This window comes from Penicillium chermesinum (genome assembly GCF_028974085.1).
Source record: "Penicillium chermesinum strain IBT 19713 chromosome Unknown utg000003l:1.0-5111272.0:1.0-5115320.0, whole genome shotgun sequence".
NCBI classification, from domain to species: Eukaryota; Fungi; Ascomycota; class Eurotiomycetes; order Eurotiales; family Aspergillaceae; genus Penicillium; species Penicillium chermesinum.
The window spans coordinates 1,821,018-1,849,012 of record NW_026695313.1 but is presented as its reverse complement, the minus strand read 5'-3'; the positions used below and the strand labels follow the sequence as shown (position 1 = coordinate 1,849,012).

The 27,995-nt window shown below is 51.0% G+C and overlaps 12 protein-coding genes across 12 annotated transcripts; 4 read left to right on the top strand and 8 right to left on the bottom strand.

The window, feature by feature from the left end:
* Positions 1-12: 12 nt before the first annotated feature.
* Positions 13-584, top strand: N7468_003591 (E2 ubiquitin-conjugating protein UBC7; the record flags this gene model as incomplete). The annotated part of the gene is made up of 2 exons (XM_058472888.1): positions 13-247; positions 331-584. The coding sequence occupies 2 exons, from the start codon at positions 13-15 to the stop codon at positions 582-584; spliced, it is 489 nt and encodes a 162-aa protein (XP_058331891.1).
* A 296-nt stretch (positions 585-880) lies between these two features.
* N7468_003590 (uncharacterized protein) lies at positions 881-2,349 on the bottom strand (the record flags this gene model as incomplete). The annotated part of the gene is made up of 6 exons (XM_058472887.1): positions 881-1,351; positions 1,412-1,483; positions 1,536-1,616; positions 1,665-1,748; positions 1,803-2,035; positions 2,100-2,349. The coding sequence occupies 6 exons, from the start codon at positions 2,347-2,349 to the stop codon at positions 881-883; spliced, it is 1,191 nt and encodes a 396-aa protein (XP_058331890.1).
* Positions 2,350-3,111: 762 nt separating this feature from the next.
* N7468_003589 (terpene cyclase/mutase family protein) lies at positions 3,112-5,308 on the bottom strand (the record flags this gene model as incomplete). Its single annotated transcript, XM_058472886.1, has 3 exons — positions 3,112-4,537; positions 4,588-5,051; positions 5,105-5,308. 3 exons carry the CDS (start codon positions 5,306-5,308, stop codon positions 3,112-3,114), a joined length of 2,094 nt encoding a protein of 697 aa, XP_058331889.1.
* Positions 5,309-6,470: 1,162 nt separating this feature from the next.
* Positions 6,471-7,895, top strand: N7468_003588 (co-chaperone SGT1; the record flags this gene model as incomplete). Its single annotated transcript, XM_058472885.1, has 2 exons — positions 6,471-7,280; positions 7,344-7,895. The coding sequence occupies 2 exons, from the start codon at positions 6,471-6,473 to the stop codon at positions 7,893-7,895; spliced, it is 1,362 nt and encodes a 453-aa protein (XP_058331888.1).
* A 519-nt stretch (positions 7,896-8,414) lies between these two features.
* Positions 8,415-9,339, top strand: N7468_003587 (uncharacterized protein; the record flags this gene model as incomplete). The annotated part of the gene is made up of 4 exons (XM_058472884.1): positions 8,415-8,573; positions 8,620-8,822; positions 8,891-9,084; positions 9,131-9,339. 4 exons carry the CDS (start codon positions 8,415-8,417, stop codon positions 9,337-9,339), a joined length of 765 nt encoding a protein of 254 aa, XP_058331887.1.
* A 696-nt stretch (positions 9,340-10,035) lies between these two features.
* Positions 10,036-10,975, bottom strand: N7468_003586 (uncharacterized protein; the record flags this gene model as incomplete). The annotated part of the gene is made up of 2 exons (XM_058472883.1): positions 10,036-10,853; positions 10,906-10,975. 2 exons carry the CDS (start codon positions 10,973-10,975, stop codon positions 10,036-10,038), a joined length of 888 nt encoding a protein of 295 aa, XP_058331886.1.
* A 582-nt stretch (positions 10,976-11,557) lies between these two features.
* On the bottom strand, positions 11,558-12,463 carry N7468_003585 (PQ-loop repeat-containing protein; the record flags this gene model as incomplete). Its single annotated transcript, XM_058472882.1, has 1 exon — positions 11,558-12,463. One exon carries the CDS (start codon positions 12,461-12,463, stop codon positions 11,558-11,560), a length of 906 nt encoding a protein of 301 aa, XP_058331885.1.
* Positions 12,464-13,241: 778 nt separating this feature from the next.
* Positions 13,242-14,182, bottom strand: N7468_003584 (uncharacterized protein; the record flags this gene model as incomplete). Its single annotated transcript, XM_058472881.1, has 4 exons — positions 13,242-13,322; positions 13,374-13,755; positions 13,814-14,045; positions 14,098-14,182. The coding sequence occupies 4 exons, from the start codon at positions 14,180-14,182 to the stop codon at positions 13,242-13,244; spliced, it is 780 nt and encodes a 259-aa protein (XP_058331884.1).
* A 1,001-nt stretch (positions 14,183-15,183) lies between these two features.
* N7468_003583 (cysteine--tRNA ligase) lies at positions 15,184-17,770 on the bottom strand (the record flags this gene model as incomplete). The annotated part of the gene is made up of 2 exons (XM_058472880.1): positions 15,184-17,257; positions 17,349-17,770. 2 exons carry the CDS (start codon positions 17,768-17,770, stop codon positions 15,184-15,186), a joined length of 2,496 nt encoding a protein of 831 aa, XP_058331883.1.
* Positions 17,771-18,043: 273 nt separating this feature from the next.
* trm61 (tRNA 1-methyladenosine methyltransferase subunit GCD14) lies at positions 18,044-19,591 on the top strand (the record flags this gene model as incomplete). Its single annotated transcript, XM_058472879.1, has 1 exon — positions 18,044-19,591. The coding sequence occupies one exon, from the start codon at positions 18,044-18,046 to the stop codon at positions 19,589-19,591; it is 1,548 nt and encodes a 515-aa protein (XP_058331882.1).
* Positions 19,592-20,310: 719 nt separating this feature from the next.
* N7468_003581 (UBA/TS-N domain protein) lies at positions 20,311-23,039 on the bottom strand (the record flags this gene model as incomplete). The annotated part of the gene is made up of 3 exons (XM_058472878.1): positions 20,311-20,412; positions 20,474-21,448; positions 21,495-23,039. The coding sequence occupies 3 exons, from the start codon at positions 23,037-23,039 to the stop codon at positions 20,311-20,313; spliced, it is 2,622 nt and encodes an 873-aa protein (XP_058331881.1).
* Positions 23,040-23,571: 532 nt separating this feature from the next.
* N7468_003580 (TMEM198/TM7SF3 family protein) lies at positions 23,572-27,175 on the bottom strand (the record flags this gene model as incomplete). Its single annotated transcript, XM_058472877.1, has 6 exons — positions 23,572-24,001; positions 24,112-25,441; positions 25,504-26,097; positions 26,163-26,550; positions 26,610-26,658; positions 26,718-27,175. The coding sequence occupies 6 exons, from the start codon at positions 27,173-27,175 to the stop codon at positions 23,572-23,574; spliced, it is 3,249 nt and encodes a 1,082-aa protein (XP_058331880.1).
* Positions 27,176-27,995: the final 820 nt, after the last annotated feature.

Genomic DNA, 27,995 nt, shown 5'->3' with positions numbered 1-27,995 from the left:
CAGGCAGTCAACATGGGCTCTTCTGTCGCACAGAAGCGTCTCTTCCATGAATACAAGAACCTCTCCACAAACCCCCCAGAGGGGATCACAGCGGGCCCCGTCTCCGAAGATGACATGTTCTACTGGGAAGCCTTGATTGAAGGTCCTGGAGGTACCCCCTTTGAAGGCGGTGTCTTTGCTGCGGAGCTCAAGTTCCCCCAAGGACTATCCTCTGAGCCCCCCGACTATGAAATTTGTTGGCGGCGGGGTGTGGCACCCGAACGGTAAGTCCTCACCTAGCAAGTGGCCCTCTGTGATCCCCCTCAATTCTAATACCTGCCTTTCCATCAGTCTATCCCAATGGCACTGTCTGCATTTCTATCCTTCACCCACCAGGTGACGACCCGAATCACTATGAACATGCCTCGGAACGCTGGTCGCCTATCCAGAGCGTGGAGAAGATCCTGATCTCAGTGATGAGCATGCTTGCTGAGCCGAATGACGAGAGCCCTGCCAATGTCGAGGCAGCTAAAATGTGGCGTGAGCGCAGATCTGAGTATGAGCAGAAGGTTCGGGACGAGGTGCGCAAGGGATTGGGTCTCTAGACGAATGCGATATGTGTCTTTGAGGGAGCAAGTTGCGATAAATGGGCGTCCGTTGGGTTTTCCTTTTTGCATGGCCCATTTTGGGCCCTTTAAGCTTTGTGTGTTTATGAGCCACAGCAAAAATGAAGTGGTTCCTGATAGAAAATGAATCTCATTGATATACCCTAATACGATATCAATGTTACATAGTACCTAGAGTGGTATGCGATGCTACATATTGTGATACATACCCCTTTACTTCTGCTAGCAGTGATACCGACGCATAAACTTGAAGAGGCATTCTCGGTTTCCAACGATCACTCTTGCCGAAACATTTTCCGGTCAATCCACCCTTCTAAACCGCCATTTTGATCGTAAAGCATCTCGATTTCAGCTTTAATGTTTAGCATCAACATCCTCTGGAGTTCGACTCGACTCTCAGTTTCGGGTCCGTTGCTCGCCCACGCGGGGTTATTTCGCAGCATTGAGATGACCTTTTGGCGATCCCGCATCGACAGAGGTGAAGATGCTTTGTTTGCATAATTCATAACCCTTGGTACGGTTTCGGATACCCGAAGACCCAGGCACTGGAGGGTGGGGATAGTATACATATAATTGTCATGCGCATGAGCTGCGGAGCCGTATTTGAATATCGACATGATGGCGAGGCCGTCTGGGTCTCCATCCACCAATGCGTAGAACGGCGGTGTCCGTCCTCGTACTCGTGCTGCATGCTCTAGCAGTCGACGAAGGAACGCGCGAGTGAAGATATCGGGATAGCCTTTCCCCTATAGTATAACACTTATCAGTGATTGGCCTTGACAATAGCTTCCTCTACTAGTACGAACTGTGACGATGATTCCTTCTCCGGCGAGGGCTGTTGTGTGATAATTGTTTCTCACAAGTCGATGGAAGACCGCCTAGAGTGATCCATTAGCAGTTTCCGGCATTTGAGAGGTGGAGACGCCATACTTCCTTCTCCACAATAAGCACCCAGCGAGCAACGAAGATATCGATTTCGTCTTCCTCGTAGATACGGGGGATTAAAGAGTCCTAAACTGCTTAGTCTTCTCAGTGATATCCTCCGAGGTCTGAGCTTACCTGGGAGGAGCGAGCGTCTAGTATAACCTGGCCTTCACGTTTTAAGACAACTGGGCCCGCTACCAGTCCTTTGCCTGCTGCCTCCTAGGATACGCATTAGATGAACAAATACTTCCCAGTAGTTCGGTAGAGACTTACCACGTTCAATGCAGCCCGGTTGACCCCGATGGTGTATGCAAGATCTTCAATGATATTGTTAATTATAACTTGGGATTTGAAGTATGCTGGATCGATATAATAAATATCTCTGCCAGGTTCACGTTCGTCAGCCCATTCTTCCGAGCCAAGGTACAAAATCACTGACCTTTTCGTCACTGTTTTTCTGTCCTTGATAGCTTGCTCGATAATTGCAAGCACACGAATTATAACAGCTAGGCTCTTGTCAGTGGTTGCCGACAGCTCTTATCTCGGAACTGTAAATAGGGTCCTCCATACTGAATCTCCACGCTTCAAAAGCAGTTTTGCCCGGCCAGGAGTAAGTACGAGTCAGTTCGGTCGACCGAGAAGCTTCGAGTGACCCATTCTGGTGATTGACGATGTATGTTCCGGGACATACTCGACTTCGTAAAGTGACCGAGGGCTGGGCCTGCGACGCCGGAAGAGCCAATTGTTGATTGAGGCCTTCGAAGGTATTGTGAATATACTCTTCCACCAGATTTTGTGGTGATGGCGTATAAAGATCCATTGGATATCGAATGGAGAGGAGAGATGAACTTGAGGTCGAAGTCTGTAGGGCGAAAAGGTGAGCGATCCTACCCTACCGCCTCCCGACGAGATGCATGCGAACTAACCGAACAACTTAGCGACTCCAGACTCCAAAGTGTATGTCTTTCATCTACTTGGTAAGCTAGAATCATTATAGTATACAATTTTGCAAGGGATTCTTGCTAGCAAAATCCACTCCTCGAATGAAGAGCAAGTAGTGGTTTACTCGGCATGATTGCATGCTGGTAGTACGACGGAGTCGTATATACACCCCAGAACCAGCCAGCCAAAGAAAAGGTCACCCGATTCCAGTTTCGAGGGGAAGAAACACCTAAATCCATGGCATACCACCAGGATTAGGGGAGCTTTCCAAGACTCTCCAACCTCCTGTTGATACTTCTTTTCCTTCCCTCATATCTCCTTATCACTTGGCCTGCACTCTAGAATCTACTCGAGAATACGTGCTGGTGCGCCTCCACACTTCTGCCAGCTAGGATACATGTTGGAGTCTACACAGTGGTATCTGGAGCATATGCGAGCCAAGAGAATATGATGCACAGAGCTGCATTATTATTGACTACCTAAGGGTAGAGCGCATGCTAAAACATCTCAAAAGCTTTTTTTTTCTCTTCACTGCAAAGGGTCGTTGCCGTACTTCCTACTGTACAAGCCCAATGCACGGATAGGCCAGTAGAACTTGTAGTTGGGATACGAGATCATACATGACTGGTTAAAGACACCTTCAATAGAGCTCTTGCAACCACTCGCCGTTGGCCTGCTGGCGCGACATGAGCAGCTGGATGCCCTTCTTGAGAGGCTCTTGGTCAGGGTACTGGGCCTCCATTAGGGCCAACAGAGCCCAAGCAGTCTGGCACACCTGCGACTTCTCGTGCTGCACGTAGACGTGTTTTTCACTGCTGAGGTAGGATTCACCCCAGCCACCGTCGGCCTGTTGCTTTTCGATCAAGAATTCACAGGCCCGGCGAGAGTTGTCACTGGTTTTGTATGTCTCACCGATGCTGGCCAAGCTCTCCAGTGCGAACATGGCGGCGTAGGTGAAGCAAATACCCCAAGATCCGTACCAGCTACCGTCGGCGCGTTGGACGCGCTTAATGTAAGCCACGGCCTTTTGCTTGGCCACGCGAATCTCGTCGGCGCGGTAGTCGGGGTAGAACTTGCTGAAGAGAGACAGTGCGGTCACGGAGGCTGTAGTGCATTCTGGGTAGTCGTAACCGATCATAATTCCGCCGAAAACTTCGGCGGCGTTGAGCCACTCGACCTTGGGAGATGCACGGGTGGTCTCGTACTCGGTGAAACCACCAGTTGGGTTCTGCATTAGTAACAGGCAGTCTACACTGTCCTTCAAGCGCTCCAGCGAAATAAGCTTCGGGAAGTTGTGCATCTCTTGGAGCTGGATGGTCGATCGAAGACCCTCAGCTGTGCAGTCACTGACGGTGTATCCCTGGGTCTTGGTACTGAAGGGCCAAGCACCTTTCCGGTGTTGACGGTAGCACTTCTCCTGCTCGGGAACATTCTCACGCAGCTGGTGGTCTTCGATGAACTCGAGGGCCTTCGTAAGCATCGGCCGCCACTTGGGATCATCGGCGAAGCCGGCGACAACCACAGCCTGCGTGACGAAAGTTGTATCCCACACCTGGACACCGTTTGTTCCGTTTGCGAGCATACCCTCGTTCTTCATCCACATATAGTCGTTCAGTCGCTCACGGTGCCGACGGACAGAGTAGCTATCGGGGCCCTCTTGAATGTAGCAGGCGACCATGTTAAGCGGGTTACTAACGGGACCCAATCCCGCGTAGTCGGTATTTTCATCCTCCATCTGAATCAGCTTCCAGGTCCAAGCCTCGGCCTGTTTGACTATGGGGCCAATGCGAAGGAAGGGGTTCCAAAGGTGAACTAGGACCTCGTTAAGAGTATTCAGAAGCCAGGTCTTTGGGTAGTAGTTATCGGCAGCATGAATCGTGTTGCGGTATCTTTTGAAGTTGATAGAGCTGTAGGGTTGAGTATACAACTCCTCTCTGAGCTGTCGTGTGAAGTCATTGAGGGGGTGAGACCATTTCTTGGACCAGATGAAGGACAATGGAAGGAACACTTGACGAATGTGAATCCACCAACGCCAAGGAGCAAAGGGCACCCAGTCGGGGAGAAGCCTGGTTGATCGTTTAGCATCATGAATTTACTATAATTATGGGTAGCATACCAGATCTCTGGAGGAACAGGGTTAACAGCGTCCCAGTCCATAACTCCCAAGATACTCAACCAAGCCTTTGCCCAGTGTGGACCGTAGACAGCACCACCGAAACTGTGCAGCAGACCACGGGCCTTGACCATACGAGGATCGTCCTCACTGACACCGACCAGACGCAAGGCAACGTAGTTCATAGCAGTACCGAAGACCGAGCTATGGGCCTCGATGTGCAGACCCCAACCGCCATCCTCTGGATGTTGACGGGCAAACAAATAACGTTTGATCTCCGTCGCATACTCGGGTGGAATTGGAGTGTTGGTCACGTACCAAGTGATCAAAAGCCCTGGCAGCAAGAACATAGGACCACCATACTCACAAGCCCAGTTACCGGGCTCTAATTGCAGATGTGAGAAGAAAGACAGGCCATTCTCAGCAGCTTGAAGCGGTGTTTTGGCCTCAGGCAGAATTGGCAATCCCTGGAAAACGAGGTAAGTAGCTGCGCATTGAGCGAAAGCCGTACTACACGTACAGTTGGGAGACCTAAATGGTATTTCTCAGCAACTGATTGTACCCAGGCGGCGTTCTCTTCATCGGATTCAAGGTACCGCCACGTCTGGCGACCTTCTTCGTTCACCAACCGCCAGCGGGTGTAATCGGTCTTGAGGTCGCCATTGGGGTCTTTAGACAGGTGACCCTGGGCGTCTGACCTCCAGGGTCCAATTCTTGAGGTCATTGTGCCGGTTGCTTCTCCTCGAGGAGTTAAGAACTTGAAGGGAGCTTGTGTTGGCTGGCTCTGCTAAAGCGGGTCGTCTAGCCCGGGGTTGGACCCACCCCCCGTGCATTCTCAATGCTGCACTGTACAATCCGGCACATGTCCCCTATTCCATGCATTAGCTTTGCCTGAGTCGATGTGCTTATATTTATTTATCCTGTCAGATCTCAAAGTACATACACAGCAGCTACAGTAAATGGTGGACTCCGGATGAGAAGGGAGAGGAGCATAGTACTCCGTTGTCCTGCATATCGTTGCCCGGGAAGGATCAACAATGCTAAAACAGATTTGAGTCCCAGGCATCATGACTCGTGCTGCCCTGAGTGTGTAACGTTTTGAATTAACTGTGTGAATGAGCTAAAAAAGATCTACCTCTCGGTAGTGTGGCTGGTCGCAGATCTATTCAGGGGCGGACTCAAACTGAGCCTCTGCTTATATCAAACATGAGCACAAGCTTCATCCACTCCTATGTAGGAATGAACATGCGGCTGGCATATTCATCAGTAATTACGATGGCGCCAAACATCAATGTTTGTTGTAGTGTGTATAAGGTGATACCTCGCTATAGTGCTCATATCATTGATATTTATATACAACATAGAACTGGTAGGCGGTAAGCACAAAGGCATCCCCAGCACAGTTACTTGTCATGTAGTGAGTTACACTAAATATGGGGACAATTACCTGGATATTCCTAATGATACCCAGCTCGAGCGCTCAGTCATGCGACGAAATAGGCAAGCGATAGGAGAATCAGCATTTGAATTCTGCCCATTGTTAGCCAGACCAGAAGGTTTACTAGCTATGCGGCAGAAAAAGGCGGAGGAAGAGTCCCCACCCAGAATCTAATCGAATCGGAGCTTGTCCAGGCGGCCAGGCTGCGATGCAAAGATCCATTTAGAAAGATATAGAAAGTGAGCTTGATGTTTCCTCATGATGCGCATAGTCTGACTCAAATCGATTTGTTGCGTATTCCATTGAAGACTTTCTTCCTCTGTCCCAGCGTCGCTCCCAAACCTCGAGCTTCCCGTATAAAGCACACGAGTCTCCGCCAACTCCAGGTTCATTCATATTCGAGAACCACCTACACCCAACCTCCCACGCGATTTGCCCTGGAGCCACCATGAACGCCGCAGCGCAGGGTGACAAGGCACTTGCCGAATCCAACGCCCCTCTCGCAATCCAGCACTACACCCGCGCCTTGACCGAGCTACCCCGCGCCCCCGCGTACTACATCCATCGATCTACAGCCTTCTTGCGCCTGAAGCCTGCTGACGGAGGTCCAAACCTTGCAGCAGCTCTCCACGATGCAGAAGTCGCAGTGACACTTGCCCGTGAGCGGGGGAAGCGCGAGCTGATCCTGTCAGCTCAAATGCGACGCGCTATCGCCCTGTTTCAGTACGGGCGGTACGGTGATGCTGAATATATCTTCAAACTGATCGAAGAGAAGACAGCTGGGGAAAACGGGCCACAGTCAAAGTCTGAGGGTGTCCAGGCGGCCATGGCCGGCGCTGGGAAGAAAAGCGGGATATCCGCGGAACTGCCCATTTGGATGATGAAGGTTCGCCGTCGACTGGGTGAGCTGCCCGAGGGTGATGAGAAAGCTACGGCTACTGTGCAGGAATATCCTACTTCGGTACACATTCCGACGGAGAAAGAACTGAAGGCACAGTGGGAAGCGCTGAAGTCGGGAAAGTCAGCTACGACGGACAAGACAACTGTTGGGGCCGCTGCTTTGGTGAATCCGGCCTCATCCGCTGCAAGCAAGGCAACTGAGGAAGCAAAGGATGTCACATCAAACAAAGAAAGTGCCCCAGCTCCGCCACAGAAAGTCCGACATGAATGGTATCAGTCACAGGACGCTGTTGTGGTGACTTTGTACGCGAAGGGCGTTGCAAAGGATAGCCTGCAGACAGAGCTCAACGCCGATTCGGTGAGGGGAACCCCAAGCTGGACTGATTCAATCGGTATGAATGTTTCTAACTATTGTTCACAGGTATCGGTCCAATTTCCGCTTCCATCTGGTGCTGAATACGACTTCACACTGGATCCCCTCTACGCGAGCATTGACCCCACTGCCTCAAAAGTCACTGTTATGGGCACAAAGATCGAGATCGTTCTCCAGAAACAGTCAGCTGGCCTGAAATGGAAAACTCTAGAAGGCTCAGTAGATGAGACGAAGCTCGCAGAGCGCCCTGCCGTGTCGGCAACACCAGCGACCTCGTCCGCCCAAGGTCCTTCATACCCTAGCTCTTCTCGCACTGGGCCAAAAGACTGGGACAAATTGGCAGATACCCTGACAAGCAAGAAATCAAAGACGAAGAGGGATAAAACGAAGGATGCTTCGGATGACTCTGATACTGATTCCATCGGCTCTGACTACGGCGGTGATGCTACGAATGCTTTCTTCAAGAAATTATATGCCGATGCAGACCCGGATACCCGCCGTGCAATGATGAAAAGCTTTGTCGAGAGTGAGGGCACCTCTCTGAGCACAAACTGGTCCGAGGTGGGAAGCAAGAAGATGGAAGCTTACCGTTCTGACTGACGACACGACAACCTCATGGACAGCTGTTGGGCGGCTGCAATAAGTCTGAGCTTCTTTTTTATACTTTGTTGGAGGCATTTAGCGAAAGGTGTTCCATTAAAATAAATTTTTGACTCCGCTTTAATGAAGGATGATCGATGAATTTCATGAGTGATCAAGTAAGGGTCCTTGTGAGATGTAACGGGGGCTCAACGTTAAGGTTATGGCCCCAGGGTTTGCCCTAACTTTTACATAATAATCCCGATCAAGTTGGAGTCACTTGGGGTACCTTGGTTTTCTTTCCTATACAACTCTGTTTTTATTATTCATTGACTTCCTTTCCAAGGTACGCATTCGTATCCTTTTACATAAACGCCCTGAAGGATCTCGGGGCTGATGGTGGTGTTAATTCAAGGTTGTCCTCTGAAGGATGGAGGACGATTCATACTACGCCCTCCAGATATCAATCCCATATTCTTCAAGCCTGAGTAATCCCACCAAGCGACTTGAACTTGAAATTGCAAATATCCCACACAAGCAATGCCAAAGAATATCCACATCGCAGTCCTTGATGTCGACATCCCAGCCCGCCAGCTGTACGAGGCCCGCGGTCTCTGCAGCGCCCATTTTCGCGATATTCTCCATGAGACAGCATCTCGCTTGAATGAAGGACACCCAGCCAATCCATTCAATGTCAAAGTGACCCCCCTTCGATATCCGCGGTGGCCACTACCCTGACTTTGAGCTTCTTCGCGGCCATGTCTCCGCGGACCACCCGCCCGTTGCCAAACCCATCGATGCCATTCTGATCACCGGCGGCTCCCCAGGAGTCTATGAAATGTCCCATTCGCCATGGATGCAAATCCTGAGTAAGTTTATCAAGAAGGTCTTTGATGAGTACCCCGAGGTCCGCATCTTGGGAACCTGCTTCGGCCACCAGCTCATCGGGTACACCCTCATGCGTGCCCCCGGGACCCCGTCCGCGACGTCTACGTCGAGAAATGCCCCCTGGGCAGGGAAGTCGGCATCCACACTGTGCAGATGGAGCAAGAATTTCTCAAGGCATTTCCCCATGCCCTGGGCCACTTGCCCAAGGGCCAACTCCGTATCCAGATGTTCCACGGCGATCGGGTGATGGCCGTTGAGAAAGGAACCCCCCGTCCGCCTGAGCGAATCTCCTCCTGTCTCGCTCCCTGCGCCGTGGATCAATGTGGGTAGCACTCCTATCTGTCCAATCCAAGGACTCTACTACCCAGGCCGTGTGCTCTCTGTCCAGGGCCACTATGAGATGGACGCCTTCGGCATGAAGAAGATGTGTGTTGAATCTGCGCCTTCCTTCGGTTGGAAGGAGTCCAAGTTGTCACTGTTCTTGGAGCAGGTTGGGCCTGATCTTAAAGAGAGGCAGGATGATGCGAAGGCCTTTGCTACTGCTGTTGTTTGCTTCCTGGCAGAACTTGAGCAATGATGTCCGTGGATGCTGCTAGGATATGCGAATCTCAAAGTAGAAACAAATTACAAGTCACTCTAGATTACCATTTTACGTACCGGCAGAACCGAAGAATCTGTAGAATCACCAAGTTCGACTTTGAGCCACCAGCGTACGGTCGGCTTCCACCAGAAAGCGATTCGCACCCACCAGATAATTTATAATATCACCAAGTTCGACTTTGATCCACCAGGATGCGAATCATGTCACCAGCGTACGGTCGGCTTTCACCAGAAAGCGATTCGCATCCACCAGATAATTCATAAAGCCACCAGGTTCGGTTTCAATTCTCCAGGAATTTTCAACCCCCTTTTCTGGTAGTATGTTTATGCTTATGTCTCTTTAGGCTCTATTCAAGAAGACCGACTGGAAGACGATAATCTCCGAGTAAATGATATCAAAGCTGAAGTAGAAGAGACATTACCTCTGCCAGGTGCCCAGGTGGCATATATGATGCTGAGTCACGACTTCGATTACATAGGACGATCACGTTGATGTAGAGAGGATCCTAGGATTTACTGTTGCAGACATTAAACCTAGTGAAGGCAATGCTAATTCTAATTTATCGACTCCTCTAGTAGCCCGGATCCTGTGTCTGCTTCTTCGGTCCCCACACACTTTCATCGTCCAACCATGCCTTCACTTCATTATTACCAGCATCGCTATTGCTGGTGATCAGTCCAGCTTGGGGACTGGGATCGGAGGGGGCGCGTTGTACCAAGGAACGACGCGAGTTCTGCCAGCGCCCACCTCAACGACAGTTCCACCAATCTTCGACCCGCTCTCCACACAGTTCAACATGGCCTCAGCAACTTCCATGGGTGTCACCCAGGCATCCCGAGTAGGGTCTATATTGGCTAATTTATCGGGATGTTCCGTCCAAAGAGGCGTCTTCACGAGGCCTGGAGCAACCGCATTCACACGAATCCCATGCAGAGGCTCCAGGTCCGCCAATGAGCGGACCAAGCCCGCGATCGCGAACTTGGAGGCGCCGTAGAGAGGAGCCCTGAAGACAGGAACCTGTGAAGCGACGGATCCAATATGGATGATGCGCTTGGGGTTCTTGAGGGAGACTGCCGCGCGCGCCTCGCCTGCCTTCGATCCCGGGTACAGCCAATGCGATATTGCCAACTGGGTTGCCCGCGTAGGGTGAGTCAGATTGATATCCAACTCTGCATATCGCCCCGACTGGGGGTCATCCCTGCTCTGCTTTGAGCCGGGAGGGAGCCAGAAGTTCGACCACGAGGGCTCATATACGCCGGCGCCGGGACAGACGATGTCGAATCCACCGAACTCTTCAAGCGTTTTGTCGAACAGGTTCTCGAGCTCTGGCCATTTGGTGACATCTGTCGGGATGAATACTGCGCGAGGAGATGCTTCTTTCGAACTATAGCTATCCACTAGTTCTTGCGCCTCTGGTCGAAGGGACAGGTCTGCTAAAGCGACATTACAGCCCCGCCAGATGAGAAGCTGAGCAAAGCAGAGGTTGATTCCTGGATCTAGTGAGCGCGATCTCTACGAAAGTCTTTTGAATGTGGTACCTACCAGAACCTGCGCCTGTGACAATAGCTGTCTTGCCAGTAACAGAAAACGGCTCTGCCGTAAACTGTGCCATGGTCATCTATGGGAGAAGAGGGAGGAATGCAAGATTCGGTTTGAATGGACAAGCCCGATAGTTCTAATTTGAATCAGACGAAATCCTCATGAAATGTCCCTCCCCCGCTTGAATGCCACCTCATCCCCCCCGCACGAGACCGGGTAAATGCTGTGGATCTCCAATAACGGGTATCTGTCTGGCTGCGATTTGGTTTTTTTTCTCTTTGGCTCAGGGACTGTGCATCGGGACCCGGCTTTCGTCCGCCGCTTCACTGAGAATTGTGTTTTTGATCTTGGGTGAATCCGGTGAATTCCCCCTTGGGACGCTTTGGTGGATTCTGGGGACTTTGGGATGTTCCAAACTCCAGTTTCTCTACTCGGTTATTCAGCCGATCGTCAAGAGGGGCATCTACCTGCATCTAATGTCAACCACTTGCCAGCGGGCCTTTTTGGCATGATGTTCGGCGACAATAGTCTTGAAAGACCCTACCGTTGATCGCTACTTGGGCTCATGGGCATGAAATTGATGAAACAGGGTGGGTATTGGGTTTTTTTTTTTTGGCATGGTCTCTAGCATAGAGACTATAGATACCATTCATATCTATTCATCATTATCATCCTCTTCAGCATCCCGATACAAGAAGAACTGCACAAAGATCGCCATATCCAGTAAAAGTGTGCCGAAGCTGCCGACCAACCATGACAGATTTACCAGAATGTACTTGCCGTAGATGGCAGCCGCCTCGCCGGGTTGACACTTTCCCTGATGGCGCAGCGACTCCGCATCTGCACTGCCCCGACAGACAGGCGAATACGCCATGATGGACAAGACATAGGTTAGGTTTCCAATGCAGGCAAACAGGAAGAAGAGCAGGGAAACGCCATCGGTAGATTTGCGACGGAAGTTCAGCAGCAGCTGTGGGAGGCGAGAGCCGAGGTACAAAACGGCGCAGAAGTAGCCAAATATTTGGCCCCGTAAATCCATGGTCAGTGGTTCTGGTTCAGATGAGGGCTTTTTGGAGGTTGGGCTGAAGTACCAGCCCAGAATACCGGCCGCGCAGACGAGAGCAATGGCGGTACTGTTAAATAAAATAGCCTGGACAGGGGAGATGCGACGCCGACGTTTCTGTGGGCGGGCAGAATCACTTGGCTCAACGAATGGGGTCGCGGGTGAAAGGTGCGTCCCGTCGACATTGGAATTAAGAAGACCTCGGAATGAGTGAAAGGAGTTTGTCGAATCACGGCGCCCTTGTTCTGCAGATGTCAAGGTAGGTTGCTCCTCATCCCCGATATGGCCATTCGATCGTGGTAAGAGTGATGATCTTTCAGTTGCTGTCGAGGTCACGTTCTCAGTATTTTCAGCACTGTTCAATCCTCCAGTGGCAGCAACTGTTGACTCCGCTGGGGAACGAGAGAACTCCTCTCGAATGTTGAAGCCACGGTAATAGAAGCATTGGCCGAGGAGAACAATATCAGCCAGGGTGTAGTAGACAGCTAATATAATCATGGTTGGTAAAACGCCCTGCAGAACGGCGCCCAGGATGTTGAAGACATCACCCGCCAGCCAGATAATCAGGAACACGAGCGAGAGTCCATCTGCAGATCCACGTCGAAAATTCTCAATGATCTGGGGAGAGAATACAACAACCCAGCAAGCGATAGAGATAGAACTAGTGCGAATTAACAGGTTGGCTTCAGATCGGCTAGAAATGTGGGGGCGCCAAAAAGGCTGGGCAAGCGGAAAATCTCATGCAAGTCATACGAGCGAGCCTCCAAGTGTACGTAAGGGACTCTCAGATGGCTCTCTGGAAGCTTCAACGGAAAAGCGAACAGCGTACTCACCCACAAATACCGCTAAGGGCTTCTATGTTCAAATTGGCGGCTTGTGAAGGGGGAAACATGGTACCGATGGATGATCGGCCTGGAAGGCTCGTCGCAACAACTGCAGGCAAAATGTATGGACGCCTAGTAGCTCAGATCGTGAATTTGCAACCTCCCACACAATAAAAGAAAGAAAGAAAGAAAGAAAGAAAGAAAAAGAAAACCACGTGAACCTTTTTGATCACAGATTTTGCGATTGCATGGGAACGGAGAAAAAGATGGAGCAATCCTTAGTCCATTGTGGATGACGTCGGGCGGTCACGTGTGTCCGATCTATATGGATTGCTTGCAACTGGAAATGGCCCATGGATGGAAAGCCTGTGATTTCTTTATTCCAGGTAGCAATGAAATCACTAGAATTAGGGAAAACTGACTCCTACATTGTCTCTTTTACCCCCCTTAAATCACTGCGCCTGCAATTCCGCGACTTCATGCTTCACCATCTCTTCCAGTTTACCCTGGAACACACACAAAGAGCTGACGATCTAGATTCATGTTAAAAAATGATTTCATGCTGTTCAATTTGTGATAAATACCTGCTTTACTTTATCGGCACACACGAGATTGTCTTTGTCGGAAGCATCGCCGCTTCGTGTATCGAAGTTTGCAAATTGGATCAGGTTTTTCGCACGATTTTCCACTGACATATCTAGGTCAGGGCCAGGATTCTCAACAGTCCCTACATCAGTTCCAGATTGGGATTCCTTGTTAAACTGCTTCTGTAGGACAATGTGCGTTCGTGTCGAAAGCTCCCAAAGTAACTCTGAAGAGATAACCAGATTGTCGATACCAGAGTATTTTCCCACGGTGTCTGCAGCTGTCAGAAAGCCTGGCATGACCTTGGTTTTGATGTTCCTTTCTTGGTAATATTTTTTGATATCATGACACAGCACATAGGTTGTGTCATCGTCAGGAGACCTTCAGGCATGGATTCATTAGATGTAATAATTCATCTTGGAGGGGATCTGTAACGTACCTCGTTTTATCATGAAGCTTCGTACCGTCTATGTAAGGAGACACATAGGTACAACCGTTGAGACCAGCTAAGATTGCTTGTGGAAGATTGAAAGCCATGGTTGCTGACGTACGTATGCCATGGACTTCCAATAACCGGCAGGCCTCAAGGCCTTCCCAGGTTGCCGGAATGTCGATACAGATGCGATTGACATCGAAATTGTCTCCGAAATGGTAAAATAAGTTTATCGTCTCTATTAGAATTGTTAGCCTGGATCATCAAATGTCTTTATAAAGTTAACATACGCATCGCGCGCTCAACTATCTCGTCACTGTTGTATGCATACTTCGGATTAATGGGCAAATGCACACGACCACGGACGTATGCCATCATTGTAGAAGCAAGTCGAATCATCTGGTACTCATGTTTTAGGTCAGAAGAGATGTAAAGGAGAAATTATTTTTTCACGTACGACAGTCTCCAGCACAAGCTCTTCGAATGTCAGCGGCGTGTCCACCCTCTCCTGAACCTTGTAAGCGAGGACAATCGACTCTGTCATGATGGCGGTTTTTCTGATTTCGGAAAGTGTCTTGTAAAGAATTGCCTTGTATTTTTGTCAGTATGCATTATGTAGTATGGCATAGAGAGACTCCTAATAGCTCGAGGAAGTTACCTGGTCAAATGTCGAATCTTCGAAGGGGCCGTATTCCACGATCTCTGTTTCCTGTTAGGTAGCGAGACTCGAGCATCCATATCTGTCATAACATACCTTCATACCACAGAGTATCACAGCTCACAGTGCCGAGCTCTCGTAACTGAGAAAGGTACGAATGCTGACTCATTTTGACAATCGTGCGACGCGTGTGACGCGTGTGGCGAAGGATAAATGGAAAGGATAAATGGAAAGCAGGGACGGAAAGGCGGGATGAAGATGAAGAGGGAAAATAATATCTGAGAGGTCGTACGCGGTAGCAAACAGGTCTGAAACACTCAAGGAATCGAATAACAAACAATCATTAGACGCTTGACTACTTTCACGGAGAGAACAAGCTTAATACTTTAGTTGTTGATGCGAACCCGTCGTACTCCAAGTTCCTTATTTGGTCAAGCCTTGAATTCCCTTAGCGGCCAAGACACGATCAGGTGTGCATACATGTACTGGTAGATCTGGGAATACAAAGAAGATTTAAGCTCAAATATAGCTCCAACATCAATGAGAAGCTTGAACAACATGAAAATCGCTGATTTCATAGTTAATAAGTAGTATAAGTATATAGAGGACTACGAGTGACTGTCCTGAACAAATGCACCGAAACGCCCCTAATGCAACGAAACTTCGACTGAAACCTAGATGAAAAAGCTTTTGGGGGTTCAATTCCGGCAAGCAACATCTATTTGGCTTGGGCAGCCTGCCACGCTTCATGAGCTTTCTTCTGTCGCTCCCAATCCTTGCGGAGCTTTTTGGTTCGGCTCTTGGGAAGCTCTTCACCAGCTGCATCACGAGTAGGCAGGCCGTCATCGTCCCAGGCGCTGTACTCGTTGGTACGGAACATCTCCAAATGGCTGAGCTTGCCCTTCTCAAGCTTCTTTAGCGCCTCTTCTTCCTGGGCTTTCTTCTGGGCTTGCTTCTGGCGAGCACGCTGAGCCTTCTCCTCACGAGCCTGAATCATTTCGCGGGTCACTGGACGGATAAGAGCCGGGAGGTTCTCACGATCTTCAAGATAGACACCCAAATCGAAAAGATCGACATCTCGCAAACGATCGCACAGTGCCAGGATATCCTTACCAGCCGAGTCAGATGACTGCAAGGCGGAGACTTTCGTGCAGAAGTTGGAGAGAACTTCGGCGTAGGGCTTGGCAGAGTCCGAAGTAGCCTGAGGTGCTGGATTCTGCTTAAGGGCTTGTTCGATTACCTGTGGGGAGATTCCTTCTGCGGAGCGGGCCGACGATCGAAGGGTATCTCGAATGTTGGAGAGGGGAAGGAGGAAAGGTTTGGACTCCTCGGGGACATCAAGACCAGACCACCCAATTTCCTTGCTATCGGCAGGAGCAGCGCCATTAAGACCGAAGATATTCACTATGGAAGTGACCCAGCGAGCGGCTTCCTCAACATCCTTCGGATTCACCGAAGCCTTATCGACGCTGTTGTATTTCGTGATAAGATCGGAGATTGTCTGCATAGCCGCAGGGGTGTTGAAGGAGTCGCAAAGCTGCTCGTACAAGGCGTCCTTGGCAGCTTGGAGATCCGCACCAAAAGCACCATCGGTTCCGGTACCCTGGAGGGCTGCAGGGTCCCTTACCTTAAGGAAATAGTTGTTGACCTTGTCCTCCCATGAGCTCCCAGATGAAACAAGTTCATCTGTAATTTCAACGCCATCTTTCCAGCCACCCAGAAGGAAAGTAATACGGAGGCTCCTCGAAGTCCATTCTTTACGCTCCAAAGCTTCACGAATAGTGGTGAAGTTCTTCAGCGACTTGGACATCTTGGATCCTTGGATAGACAAATGACCCATGTGCAAGAAGTAATTCACCCATTGCTCATGGTTATGGAAGTAGGCCTCACTCTGTGCCAACTCATTATCATGATGCGGGAAGGCAAGATCAATACCACCAGAATGGATATCCATATGCGCACCGAGACGAGCTGAAGCCATGGCAGAACACTCGATGTGCCAACCAGGGCGTCCTTTGCCCCATGGGCTGGGCCAACTAGGTTCACCGGCCTTGGATGACTTCCAAAGGGCAAAGTCGGACGCACTTCGTTTCTCGTTGGTTTTGCTCGAGAGGGATCCCTCGCCCTCAGCAGCTAATTTGTTATCAGATCGGCTCCAAGGCTCGAGGCGCGCGTAGTGATGGCCCGCCTTTTCGAACGCGCTGATGTCAAAATAGACAGATCCGTCGTCCGTGACGTACCCGAAGTTGTTCTTCACAATGCGCTCCACGAAGTCGGCAATTTCAGCGCCGTACTCGGTCACGCGAGTTAGCTCATCCGGATCCAGAACATCTAGATCGCGCATGTCCGTCAAGAAGCGCTCCTCATACTTCTTGGTCAGTTTTGTGAAAATTCCATAGTCGTCTGCGTTAATGGATGCGCCCTTGAGTGAATCCAGATATGGAAGAAGAACATCCTGGGCGTTTGAGTAGAACGCCTCGGCAAACGACGCAGGGTCAGATGCAGGCTTGGCCTCCGCCTCAGCAATAACCTTTGCCGCCGATGCGGCAGTCTTGATATGCATCTTGACTTTTGCCTCATCGTCGCCGGCCTTCTCGTTGCCTGGGAGGGTGCCACCGTTCAAAACAGTCGCATAGGCCTTCTCCACCTCTTCCTTGTAATTTGAGGGAGCGAGATCGGGGGACAAGAGCGGGAGGTTCTTCTTCAAATAAGCAGAGTAGGCCGCGTTGGCAGTATCGAGGACTTCGGAGGAAATAGTGGGGTTGACTCCGATGAATTCGTTAAAAAAGATGCTGTTGCCTCGCACGCAAAATAATCTGCGGTGGGTGATGAGTTAGATTCTCAATTTTGTATTGATAAGAGCGGCTTGGGCCTCAATGATACAATGGGAAGTTCGCAAAGCATACCTTATCATCCACATCCGTAATGTTCATCACGAAGTGAACATCGAACTTGAAGTAGTCGCGCATAATGCGCCGAATAATATCCGTAGTGACATAGTTCCGCGCATGGCCCAGGTGCGAGTCGTCGTACACCGTCGGACCGCAAGCATACCAGGTAACCTTCTTTCCCGCCGAATCAAGCGGAATAAAAGGTGTCTTTGATTTGGTCAACGAGTTCCAGATCTTCAAGGGAGGGAGTTGGGTCCCTTCGGGCAAAGGAGGTTGCCGCCATGGCGGCTGCTGGCGAGACGACATGAGCCTGATTGAGGCGAAAGGAAGGCAAATGGGAGTCCGTTGAACTGGTATTGGGAAAAACCGCTGCTTGGGGAGTCGGAAAACGCGAATGGAGGAGAAGAGGGGCATTAAGACCAGCAGGAGGGGCAGTTAATGACTCGACCAGATCGACTCATTCAACAGCAACACTTGCGCTGATTGGCCCATGCGTGGCTGAGGCCGCCGCACGCCCCAGCCCTAAGCCCTACATTCCTGATAGGAAATGCTTTAGCTATTTTTTTGCCCTTCGAGATAAAGAGCTTCGCCTTTTGAGATTCAAGAGCAAAGGGCGTGGCTTGTCTTCATTGTAAATTTTCGGGCCTGGAACTGATCGCCTTGAGCTACGTATTACGGTCCGCCATCATGCCCTCCCCATTCCTCAATCCCGGAGCTACATCCAGTGCCGATAACGTCGCCTTGCTCTACGTCCGCCGCGATCAGAGCATTCCGACGATCCTCCGCACCTACGACGATGAGAACCAAGGCTACAAGGAGGGAAAAGTTGTCAACACTCGCTTCGGGTCTTTCCCTCACAGTACTCTCATCAACCAGCCATGGGGCTCCCAGATTGTCGCCTCCAAAGTTGACACAGGCTCGCGGGGCCGCGCGCCCAAGAATGCTCCGAAGCGCAAGGCTCAAGAGCTGGAGGAACCCTCAGGCACCACGACCGGCACTGGCGAAGAGAAGCCCGAACTAAAGAAGCCCGAGGCGGCTGCTAGCGGTTTTCTGCATCTAATGTACCCTACACCTGAGTCTTGGACCTTGGCACTTCCTCATCGTACCCAGATTGTCTACACCCACGATTCCAGCTATATCCTACACCGCATGCGAGTACGCCCCGGATCAACCATCATCGAGGCAGGCGCTGGAAGTGGTTCATTTACACATGCATCGGTACGAGCTGTGTTTAACGGATACCCCGTTGACGAACCAGCGACTAAGAAACAGCGCCTGGGCAAAGTGTGCAGCTTCGAATTTCATCAACCGAGAGCTGAGCGCATCAGAGAGGAAGTCACACAGCACGGACTTGATGGGCTAGTGGAAGTAACACATCGTGACGTCTACGAGAACGGATTCTTGCTTGGAGAACCCAAGTCTGGCCGATCACCGAAAGCGAATGCGATTTTCTTGGACTTACCTGCCCCATGGCTGGCATTGAAACATCTCGTCCGCAAGCCTGCTGACGGCTCCGAGTCACCACTTGATCCCGAAACAACTGTCCATTTGTGTACTTTCTCTCCGTGTTTGGAGCAAGCACAGAAAACAATCCGAATCATGCGTCAGTTGTCATGGGTCAACATTTCAATGGTCGAAGCAAACAACCACCGAATCGAGGTCAAGCGGGAACGAATCGGTCTCGATGCCGAAGGTGTGCGCGGTGCCAACGTTCATCCAAAGTCCGTGGACGAAGCTGTGAACAAGCTCCGATGGGACGAGGAGCGCACGAAACTCACACGAGCAGCCCGTATTGATGCTAATGGCGGAGAGCGAGACGAGGACGATGAAGAGGCCGACCAAAAGCCCACGGGCAAAGTCCACATAGAGCCCTTCTTGCCCCGGCCTACCGATCCGGCCTATAAGCTTGGGCGCTTGATTCACCACTCGGAGCCTGATTTGAAACAACATACCTCCTACTTGGTCTTTGCTATCCTTCCTCGGGATTGGACCGAAGAGGATGAGCAGAAATGTCGCCAGCAGTGGCCATCAGATAAAATTGAAAAGGAGCCAAAGCCTGGGAAAAGCAAGAAACAGATTAAACGAGATTTGGCGTCTCAGAAGATGAAGGAAGCGAAAGAGCGAAGGACCGCAAAACGGGCTGCCGCCGCAGCATCAGCGACAGAAGCCCCAGCTGACGCTACACAGACTACCGAAAATGTCGAGGAAGATACGGAGATGAAGACCGATGCATGAATATCATTTCATGACAAGGACTAATGCATTATACTTTTAAGCGAACAAGCTACGACTTGCTCTTGAAGTTCGCCTTCACATATTGAAAGATGTCATGAATAGGCCCAATTCTGGGAAACCTGGAAGCTAAAACAGCATCCGCCCTCAGCTATGTATAGAGTAGCTACGTATAGAGCAACTCCGACTCCAATAAACATCCCTGCACGAAAGCCTCGAAACAAGATCAATGGACAGGCTCACTCGTAATATCGGGGTTCGCTCTTGGGTGCGAGGCGCCAATTCAGCTGACAGTGAAGCCATTTCAGCCCTGCTCGGGGCATTTTTTTCTTACAGTACAAGAGCTTGCGTTCCATGATTATCAAAGTTTTGAGAAATGAAACGTATAGGCCGTAAAAGTATAAATCTTCGTGACTCCAAATGATCCTATGGGAATCATTCGGCTTCAGAATGTAGAATATACGATGTTCCAGAATTCCGAAATAATCTGCAAATTATAGTATCTCTCTAAAGCCTAGATGAATTGCAATTATGCAGCAAGTTCCAAGGTATAAGCAAGATGATGTAAGTTCATGCACTTCTATGTGCCCACCGAAAAGTGCGCTGCCATGAAGGGTAATCTAAGTGTTCAAGCACATGACTCGTGATAAAAGTCCAGGCAATGGTAATATGTGACAAAAGAAGATTCGCTATGAATGTTAAGGCTTTAGGGATATAGACGCTTAGAGATTGTTTTCGACCCTGAACTTATCCCAGGCTTCGTTCAGGGTTCCGAAGACAGCACTGGAGATCATACGCTGCTCAGTCGTGGCATTGGTAGGGATCTAGCAGTTCAATTAGTACTCGCACCATGAAAAGTGGCAACCAGGAAGAACCAATACGTACTTTATCCGGGTGGACCTTTGCAATCCCCTTCATGTACTGGATCTTTACTTTATTCGGCAAAACAAGCTCTGCCAAGCTGATTTTCTTCCAGCCAGCCTCAGGCCACAGAACAGTATCCAAGCTACCCAAAAGTGCACGCAAGTTGTCTTGCTTACCGCCCTTCCAGGCTTCAATTCGTGCATCCACGCTCTCTGACAGAGCGAACTTCTCTTCGTCAGCACGTTCTGCAGCTTTGTTGGCCTCACGCAAGCGATTAACAGCCTCAAAATCTTGTCCCGAGCCCGAGCCCGAGAGATCAGACAAAGCAGAGGCCTTCTTAGGCGCAGGCGCAGCCTTCTTGACGGGAACAACAGGCTTGGACGGGGGTTTGCTGATCCCTGCAGCTTTTTCACACCGATTGCGACCCTGGATACTGGTGCTTCCACCGTGTCCTGCCTCGACAGCAGATTTCCAGACCTGCGCTGCATCAGCCCACCGCTCAAGTTGCTCAAGGGCCTCCGCCTTGCGCATGAGGGCTTTCCCGAAGAAGTCTTTCATTGGCTTGGCAGACTCGCCGTTTCCTAGGTCGATCATCTCGCCTTCACCGCGCGACGGACCGATCACATCGAGGATGGTGTCGGCGTCTTCAATTGCAGCTTTAGGCTCGCCGATCCTAAGACCCGTCATGGCGCGATTGCTGCGGATCATCACCGTGATTGGGTGTTTCTCTGGCAACATGCTGAGTGCCGTCGAGAAGCTCTGGTGTGCAGCCGCATAGTCGCCCCGCTTATATGCCTCTGCTGCTTTCTCGCGATGTCGGTGTGTAAGATTGCAAAGCTTCCGCAGATACGGGTGGGATAGAGCGGGGCGGTGCTTTGGGTCGGACAGGGATAGAGGCAGGGCTAGGTTTGGGCCGTGCGGATTGAGCAGGAGGTGTAGGGTGCGAGCGGTTTGATGAAGGCGCAGGAGAATCGAAAAGATCCACGTTGGCTTCTGCTGGAGGCTGTGGCGTTTGGGGCTTTCTTCTCCGTGCAGGACTAACGTAGGCTTGTGCGGGCTGCTCCTCTGCTGCGAAACGTGACGCGCGAGACCTGGGCTCAGACACGGGTTGTCGCGAGGGATGTTGGAGGAAATTTGGTTGTTGTTGTTGTTGTTGTTGTTGGCTGACTGGAGATGGCTGGTGGCGGAGATCATTACCATCTGGAGAGGGTTTAAAGGGGCGAAGTGGCTTGCGAGGGCGCGGGTTCCCAGCCTCCAACAGAATAGCCTCATCTGTAAAATCGCTAGCCTTCTGCTCCTGCGGCTGACCTGTTCCTTCGGCGCGCCGGGGAGGCTGTCGTGGTGGAAGTGACTCCTCACGAGATTCGGATGCATCTCGCATCCATTTCGGTTGGCTAGGGTCATGCTCTGTATTGAATTCATTTACAGCTTGCTGAACTTTCTTACTTCCGGTTTTCCACCAGGAGTTTGCTGTTTTCAGCAAGTTGTTTCCGAATTGAGACGCGATCTGAGCTGCGTCTTTCTCCCCAGGAGCTGGACTTCTGCTGTCCTCGCGCACGCGGGGGGTCTGGTCTTCTAACCAAGAAGGACCATGGCGACTCCGGTTCTGACTTCGCCCCTCTTGGTTGCCAGAGCGGCCATTTGCAGTCGATCTTCCTTGCACCTTCTTATGGGATTCAGCATGCGCTTGCGTGAGCAGCCAACTCACCGCAGCTTGAACATCGGTGCCTGATGAAGTATTTTTCAAAGCCTCGCGAGATCTATCCGCTGGGAAGCCCATGTCAACTAATTCAGCAATCGCCCGATCGGCGTCGCTAGAAGGCAAAGGAGACGGGTCACGTTCTTCTAAACCCCGAGAAGTGGTTCGCGGTTCTGGCGTCCTTCGCTGGGGCGGGATCTCGGACACCGGCTTTCCAAGCAAACCGAGGAAGTCATCGTCGTCATCTTGGGTAGCGGCCGGCGCAGGTGCTTGTTTCGACCTCAATTGGTTCAACCCAAAGGGATCATCGTCTTCAAAGGAATCCAACCCGCCCGAATTATCATGCATTGCCATTCCTCCTCCGCTATTCAGCATTGAGATATTTGTGTGAGGCCGAGGAGACGAGGTAGAGGTTGGAATCGGAAAATTCGTAGACGCGTCGACAGGCGCCGAGGCACTAAAAGCAGCCAGCAAGTCATCATCGTCGGTTGGTTGTATTGAAGATCCAACGGCAGGGCTCGGCGTGCGGCCTGCCTCGAGGTTGTCCCAGAACTGCGAATTCTGCGCTCCAAACTGCGCATCTAGGCGCTTCTGATCCGCAGCATCCTTCTTCGCCTTCTCTTCTTGTAATTTCTTTTGCTGCTCTATTAATGAAAGGTTCTTGTTGGAGGCAGACGAGTTGAAGGATACGAGGTTCGCGAAGCTATCTGCGACTGGAGCGGCGGGTTTAGCGGGGGAAATTGATCGCATTGAGGTCGCAGATAAAGGAGTAGATCGACCAGAGTTCCCGCTGGACTGCACATTGGGAAACAGAGTACTAGATGACATCGGTGGGGGTTTGGCGGGGGCATTTGAGTTGGACCAACTCAGCCCGTTGAGGTCGTCCATGGCGGGATGAACCCAGGTCGGACACAAGAGATGTATTCTGGACCAGTAGCCGATTAGCAGCAGGAGAGAGGCCAAAGTGACATGAAACAGAATGAGCTTACCACAAGTGAATTGAAGTTGGATAAGTTAACCTACACTGGCGCTCGAATGTGCCAAGCACTACCGCCCCTGTACTTGGAGAGTTCACGTGATGTTTCATCATCAGCAGATCTTCATTCCAGGGGCTCGCCACGCTTAACTCTTGGACTTATCATATTGTTATCTTGCTCTCACTACTAACAAGGATTTGTTTCTAGTCAAACCAGAGGCAAGGAACTTAGGGTGAGAACGATTATATTATTGGAATGCATATGCCATAATGCGTATAGAAGACATAAGCATCCTTGTCATCAAAGTATATGCAGTAAAGTATATAGCCCAGAACCAAACGCTCGAGATAAAGAGCTCAAACAAAAGGGTATCAAATAGAAGTAGAATTTATGATGGTCTTTTTTTTCCTTTTTCCTTTTAAAAGATCTTTGATCTTCTGATCTTAGATTTTTCGATTCGCAGAAGCTTGCATTCGGCGCATGGCCTTCCGATGCAGATCTGTCATATCGCCTCGCTGCATCCCCTCAGCGATCTGGTTGCCGAGCTGGGTATTAGAGGCGTCTCGCATTTGCTGAACTGATCCCCACAACTGGCTGCGAGGTCGCTCAGCTGAAGGGGAGATAGGAGAACCAGTGAAGGCGGCTATTGAGTCGCGATTCTTGAGATTCTCCCGTACTGACTGACGCCATGCGGCCATATCAGCAGCTGGCCGGCCACCTGCTTGGTTGGTGTAGGTTTGCTGTGGAGGCCGAGCTCGTTCGCCACTGTGAGTGCTGTGGACGCTGGTTGAAGAAGGAGAGCGCATGGTCTGGCGTTGGAGGAGGGCACGGCGTTGTGAGAGGGGCATGTCGTCCTCGGCTCCGTCGGGCGCACTTGCACGTTCGGACTCATCCTCTTCAGGATGGCGGAGGTCGGAGACATGATCGCCATTGGTTCAGCAAGGGACTGGCGGGATTGGCTTCGTGGGCCATACGGATCGTACCGGAGAGATGTGGAGGACATTCGATTCCGAACCATATTTTCACGGACAGCTAGAAGTGGTGCAGGGCCGCTCCATCGGTGGGTGTCTGGCTGTTCTTTCTCTTGCGTGGTGGTGACGGGCAAGTATGGCGTTGAGATACTGTTGCGAACTGCCGTCATATCCTTCCGGTCAGGCGAAGGAAGAGAACCCGACGACACATTTCGAGAGATTGGGTGAGGTGTAGCCGTGAGACCATTATGCGAGCTATGTCTCTTGGGCTGTATCAACTCAGGAGATCGCATTGACATGCGAGAAGTACGGCGTGGCTGCTCGGACTTGACTGCATCATCTCCGTGTGATTCATAGTTTGAACTGGACACAAACGGGGCAGGTGCTGCATCCAGGGGTGTTTGCAGAAGGCCGTGGATGTCAACAGGGGTCGCAAGCTCTTCAGGTTCTGGCGACGTTTCTTCGTTGTCTCTCTCGTACTGCAGAGGTTCAATATCAGGGGCATCTGCGTCTGCTAGATGCTTTGCCCATTCCTGTGTACGGAATGAATTGACAATTTTTGAAGTCTGTGTAGGAATGTTTTGCACAGTAGACACGTCCAATTTCGCCTTCTCTTTCACTCTCGGTGGATCCACCGATTCTTCAGGCGCCTTGTTAGCCTTGGAACTCTCATCTTGCGTCTTGATATTTATCTCCTCTTGGGCGGCCGTTTCTGATTTTCCAGACACAGCCGCCTCATCAGCCACGGTATTTGCTGGACCAGCTTTCTCCTCTGATACAACCTTGCTCTCTTCAACTGGCGATATCCTCGGAGCTTCCGGCTGTTCTTGTGACTGGGAAGCGGTGCGAGCTTCGTCAACCCGAACTGGATCTGGTAAGCGGGCCCGCTTGGATATCTCATCTCCGACCTTTTCGTCCGTAGGAATAATGTCGGCTGAGTTTTCAACATCCTTGTCCAAGATTCCAGTTTCAGCTACGCTGATCTCTGCATCCGCATGCTGGTTGGGTTTTGAATCCAGCAGATCCGTTTCCGCCTCCACAACCTTGTCCCGATCGTTCCTGGCATTAGACCCCACATCCTCGTGCTCGGGTAGATCATGTGGATCTTCAAGCTCCATACTCGGAGTCCGTGACACAATGCTAGGCAGATCATCAACCATTCCAGCTACTGAAGAAGTATCATCTGGATTTGGTGGAATCAAAAGCTCGTCAGCTTCCGAGTAGAAGCTACTCTTCTCATCCAAGCTGTGGTAGGACTTGCGCTTGGTAAAGGCCCTTCCGGACAAGTGCTCTGGGCGCTGTATCCCGGCTTCGGATCCCACAATGGCGCCGTGCTCAGAGCCTGCATCTTCGAGTACGGGGGGAATGTGCGAAGCATTTCGGTGGGGTCGGGTGTTGGCGCACGCCTTTTCGTAGAAAGTGGTTGCTTTTCTTTCCCTTGGACGTTCTCGGACTGTATTTCTTGCTCGAGGTGATCCGCTTGGGATCCGGAAGCCCGTGGCTTGCCTTCTCCGCCATGTGAGACACACTCATGTGCGTCCTCCTCCACGGCCTCTAGCGTGTTTCCACAGTCAGAGGCTCCGTTCGAATGCTCGGCGCTGGTCAGTTCTCGCAATTCGACCGCACTGCCATTCTCAGGGCCTGAAGCAAAGCCGCTGCCTGACCCTCTCCTTGAGTCGTCTGCGACGGCTGTTTCAGACATAGAGGGCGCCTTCATGTCAGCGCTATTGCCGTACAGGTTCTCCCAGTCGGCTCGCTCACGGAGGTTCTTCTCCTCAACTCGTCGGCTGACTTCGGCTTCGGCTTCCTCTTTCTGTTTTTGGGCTTCTCGTTTCACGTCCTCTTCTCTGCTGCGACGCTCTTTTATCACTTTCCATAATCTCAACTGAGCAATGACACCGAACACGGTAATTATGATAATGATCGCCGACTCGACTCGAATATTGCGAGTGATGGGATAGGTGTTGGTATTCATTGGGAACAAATTGTCGTTCAACCCTGCATGAAGTAATTAGCATGATATGCATGCAGCCGCGATGGCCATGACCGTCTGTCAAACTTACCCCATACGTAGAGCCAGAACTCCTTCAGTCCAGCCCGGCTGAAGCAATCAATACCAAGGATAAGAGCGGTGGCACCAGCAAATGACGTGCACAGAATTGATCCGTATGCGCGTGTGTAGTGACTGAAAGACAGACAGTAGAAGCCTACAGCAAAGGCAATGATAAATCCCACTTTTGCCCCATGATCAGTGACCAGACCACCTGCCTTGACAGTCATAAGCCACATTCCGATACAGAAACCGCCGAGCAGACAGCACAGGCCTTCGGTGATCTCTTTGAACACAAGGGCAAGGCCACCAAAGACAGCACCCGTGAAGAAAATTGCGACAAAATATCCACCCTGCACGCCATTGCTAACAGGCGGGCTCTGGACATATTCGATGAGGACCTAGGAATTGTCAGCCGGTACTTTGATTCATCTCTACCTGATCTATTCGCAAAACCTACCGTAACACCCAGTGCAGCCAAAAGGGCAGTTGAGAGAAAGATGTAAATGCTGTGTACGTGTGAGTATACTTCTGCTCGCGCTCTGATTGGTAAGTAGATCGATCGTACCGTGGTTTGCGGATCCCAATGAAAGTCAAAGCAGCCCCTGACAGTATGAGTATAATTCCTGCTATGCCCATCGCTGGTGTGATGGTCGGCTGGATAGGCAAGCCTCCCTCGTAAACCGATTTGGTGGAATTGCTCGACGAGCCTCCGAAAGAACCAGCTCCATCCACCGATGGAACCGACGTCTGGACCAGCGGCGCGCTGGTTGTAGGGTCTGCAGTCTGTGTTGCGGTGCTCGTCTGCTTCGTAGTCGTACTGGCTTTGACGTCAGTGTTTGTCGCAGTAGCTGTAGGCGTTTTGCTGGCTGCTGTATCTGTCGCGGTCTGCGTAGTCTCGGTGTCTTCTCGGCGGCCCAATATCTCCAGCGCGTTGGTATCTCGGTGCGCCAAGTCTGCTGGCGCGGCGAGGATTTGCCCCCATTGGAGGCAGAACAGAAATGTAAACACTAGATACCAGCGCATGGTGGCTGTGGTATAGTGCGATTAGGAGAAATAGACCGGCGCGTCGAGGCTATATAAACTCCGCGTCGTACTATTACAGCTCGAACACGACTAGGCGCATGGCGAGATGGGTGGGGTTGGGCAGGAGCCTCCCAAGAAGAGAGGCGAGGGAAACGAGGTCGGGAGTATAAAGCTGGTGGGGGAGGTCAAGTTATTAACAGCAACAAATGGGCCTTTACCGGGCTGGGAAATGAGCACCCGTTCCCATATTGAGCTGGCAGGGGAAGCCGACGGGGGGACTCGACGAGTCCAGTCATAATCTGTACATTACATCCCAATATCTAAACGATTTTTCAAAAATGGATTATTGAAAGCTCCACCGATCAAGTTCGATCTAGGAAGGATCAGCGTTCCCGCCTTGGTCAGTCCCTCGCGCCGAGGGAGATTAAAGGTGGACCTGCCCGCCTCTTCCTCCCATTCAGAAGGCGGCGTTTCCTCTTAGCGTGTCTTTAGCTCCAAGCTGCTCCCATCACGAAACCATCACTAAACGAGTCTCAGTAGTTCGTCCGCGCTGATCCGGAACTCCATTCGCGTCGACAGGACCATTTGCCCTTCTTGGCTCCATTCGCCATCCACTGGGGCTCTTTTATTCGCTTTGAACTGTAGATAATCCTCTCAAAGCTTGGAAGTATCACCCGGTCCTCTATAGACGCTATTGCTATAACCCTGTTCCCGAGCACCCGATCCCCGAATTCCAAGTTTGAAATCATTAAACCTAAATCATGCTAGTCGTCGTAATGCTTGCAATCCGATCTGCCAATTTCTAATGCTTGCATAGCTC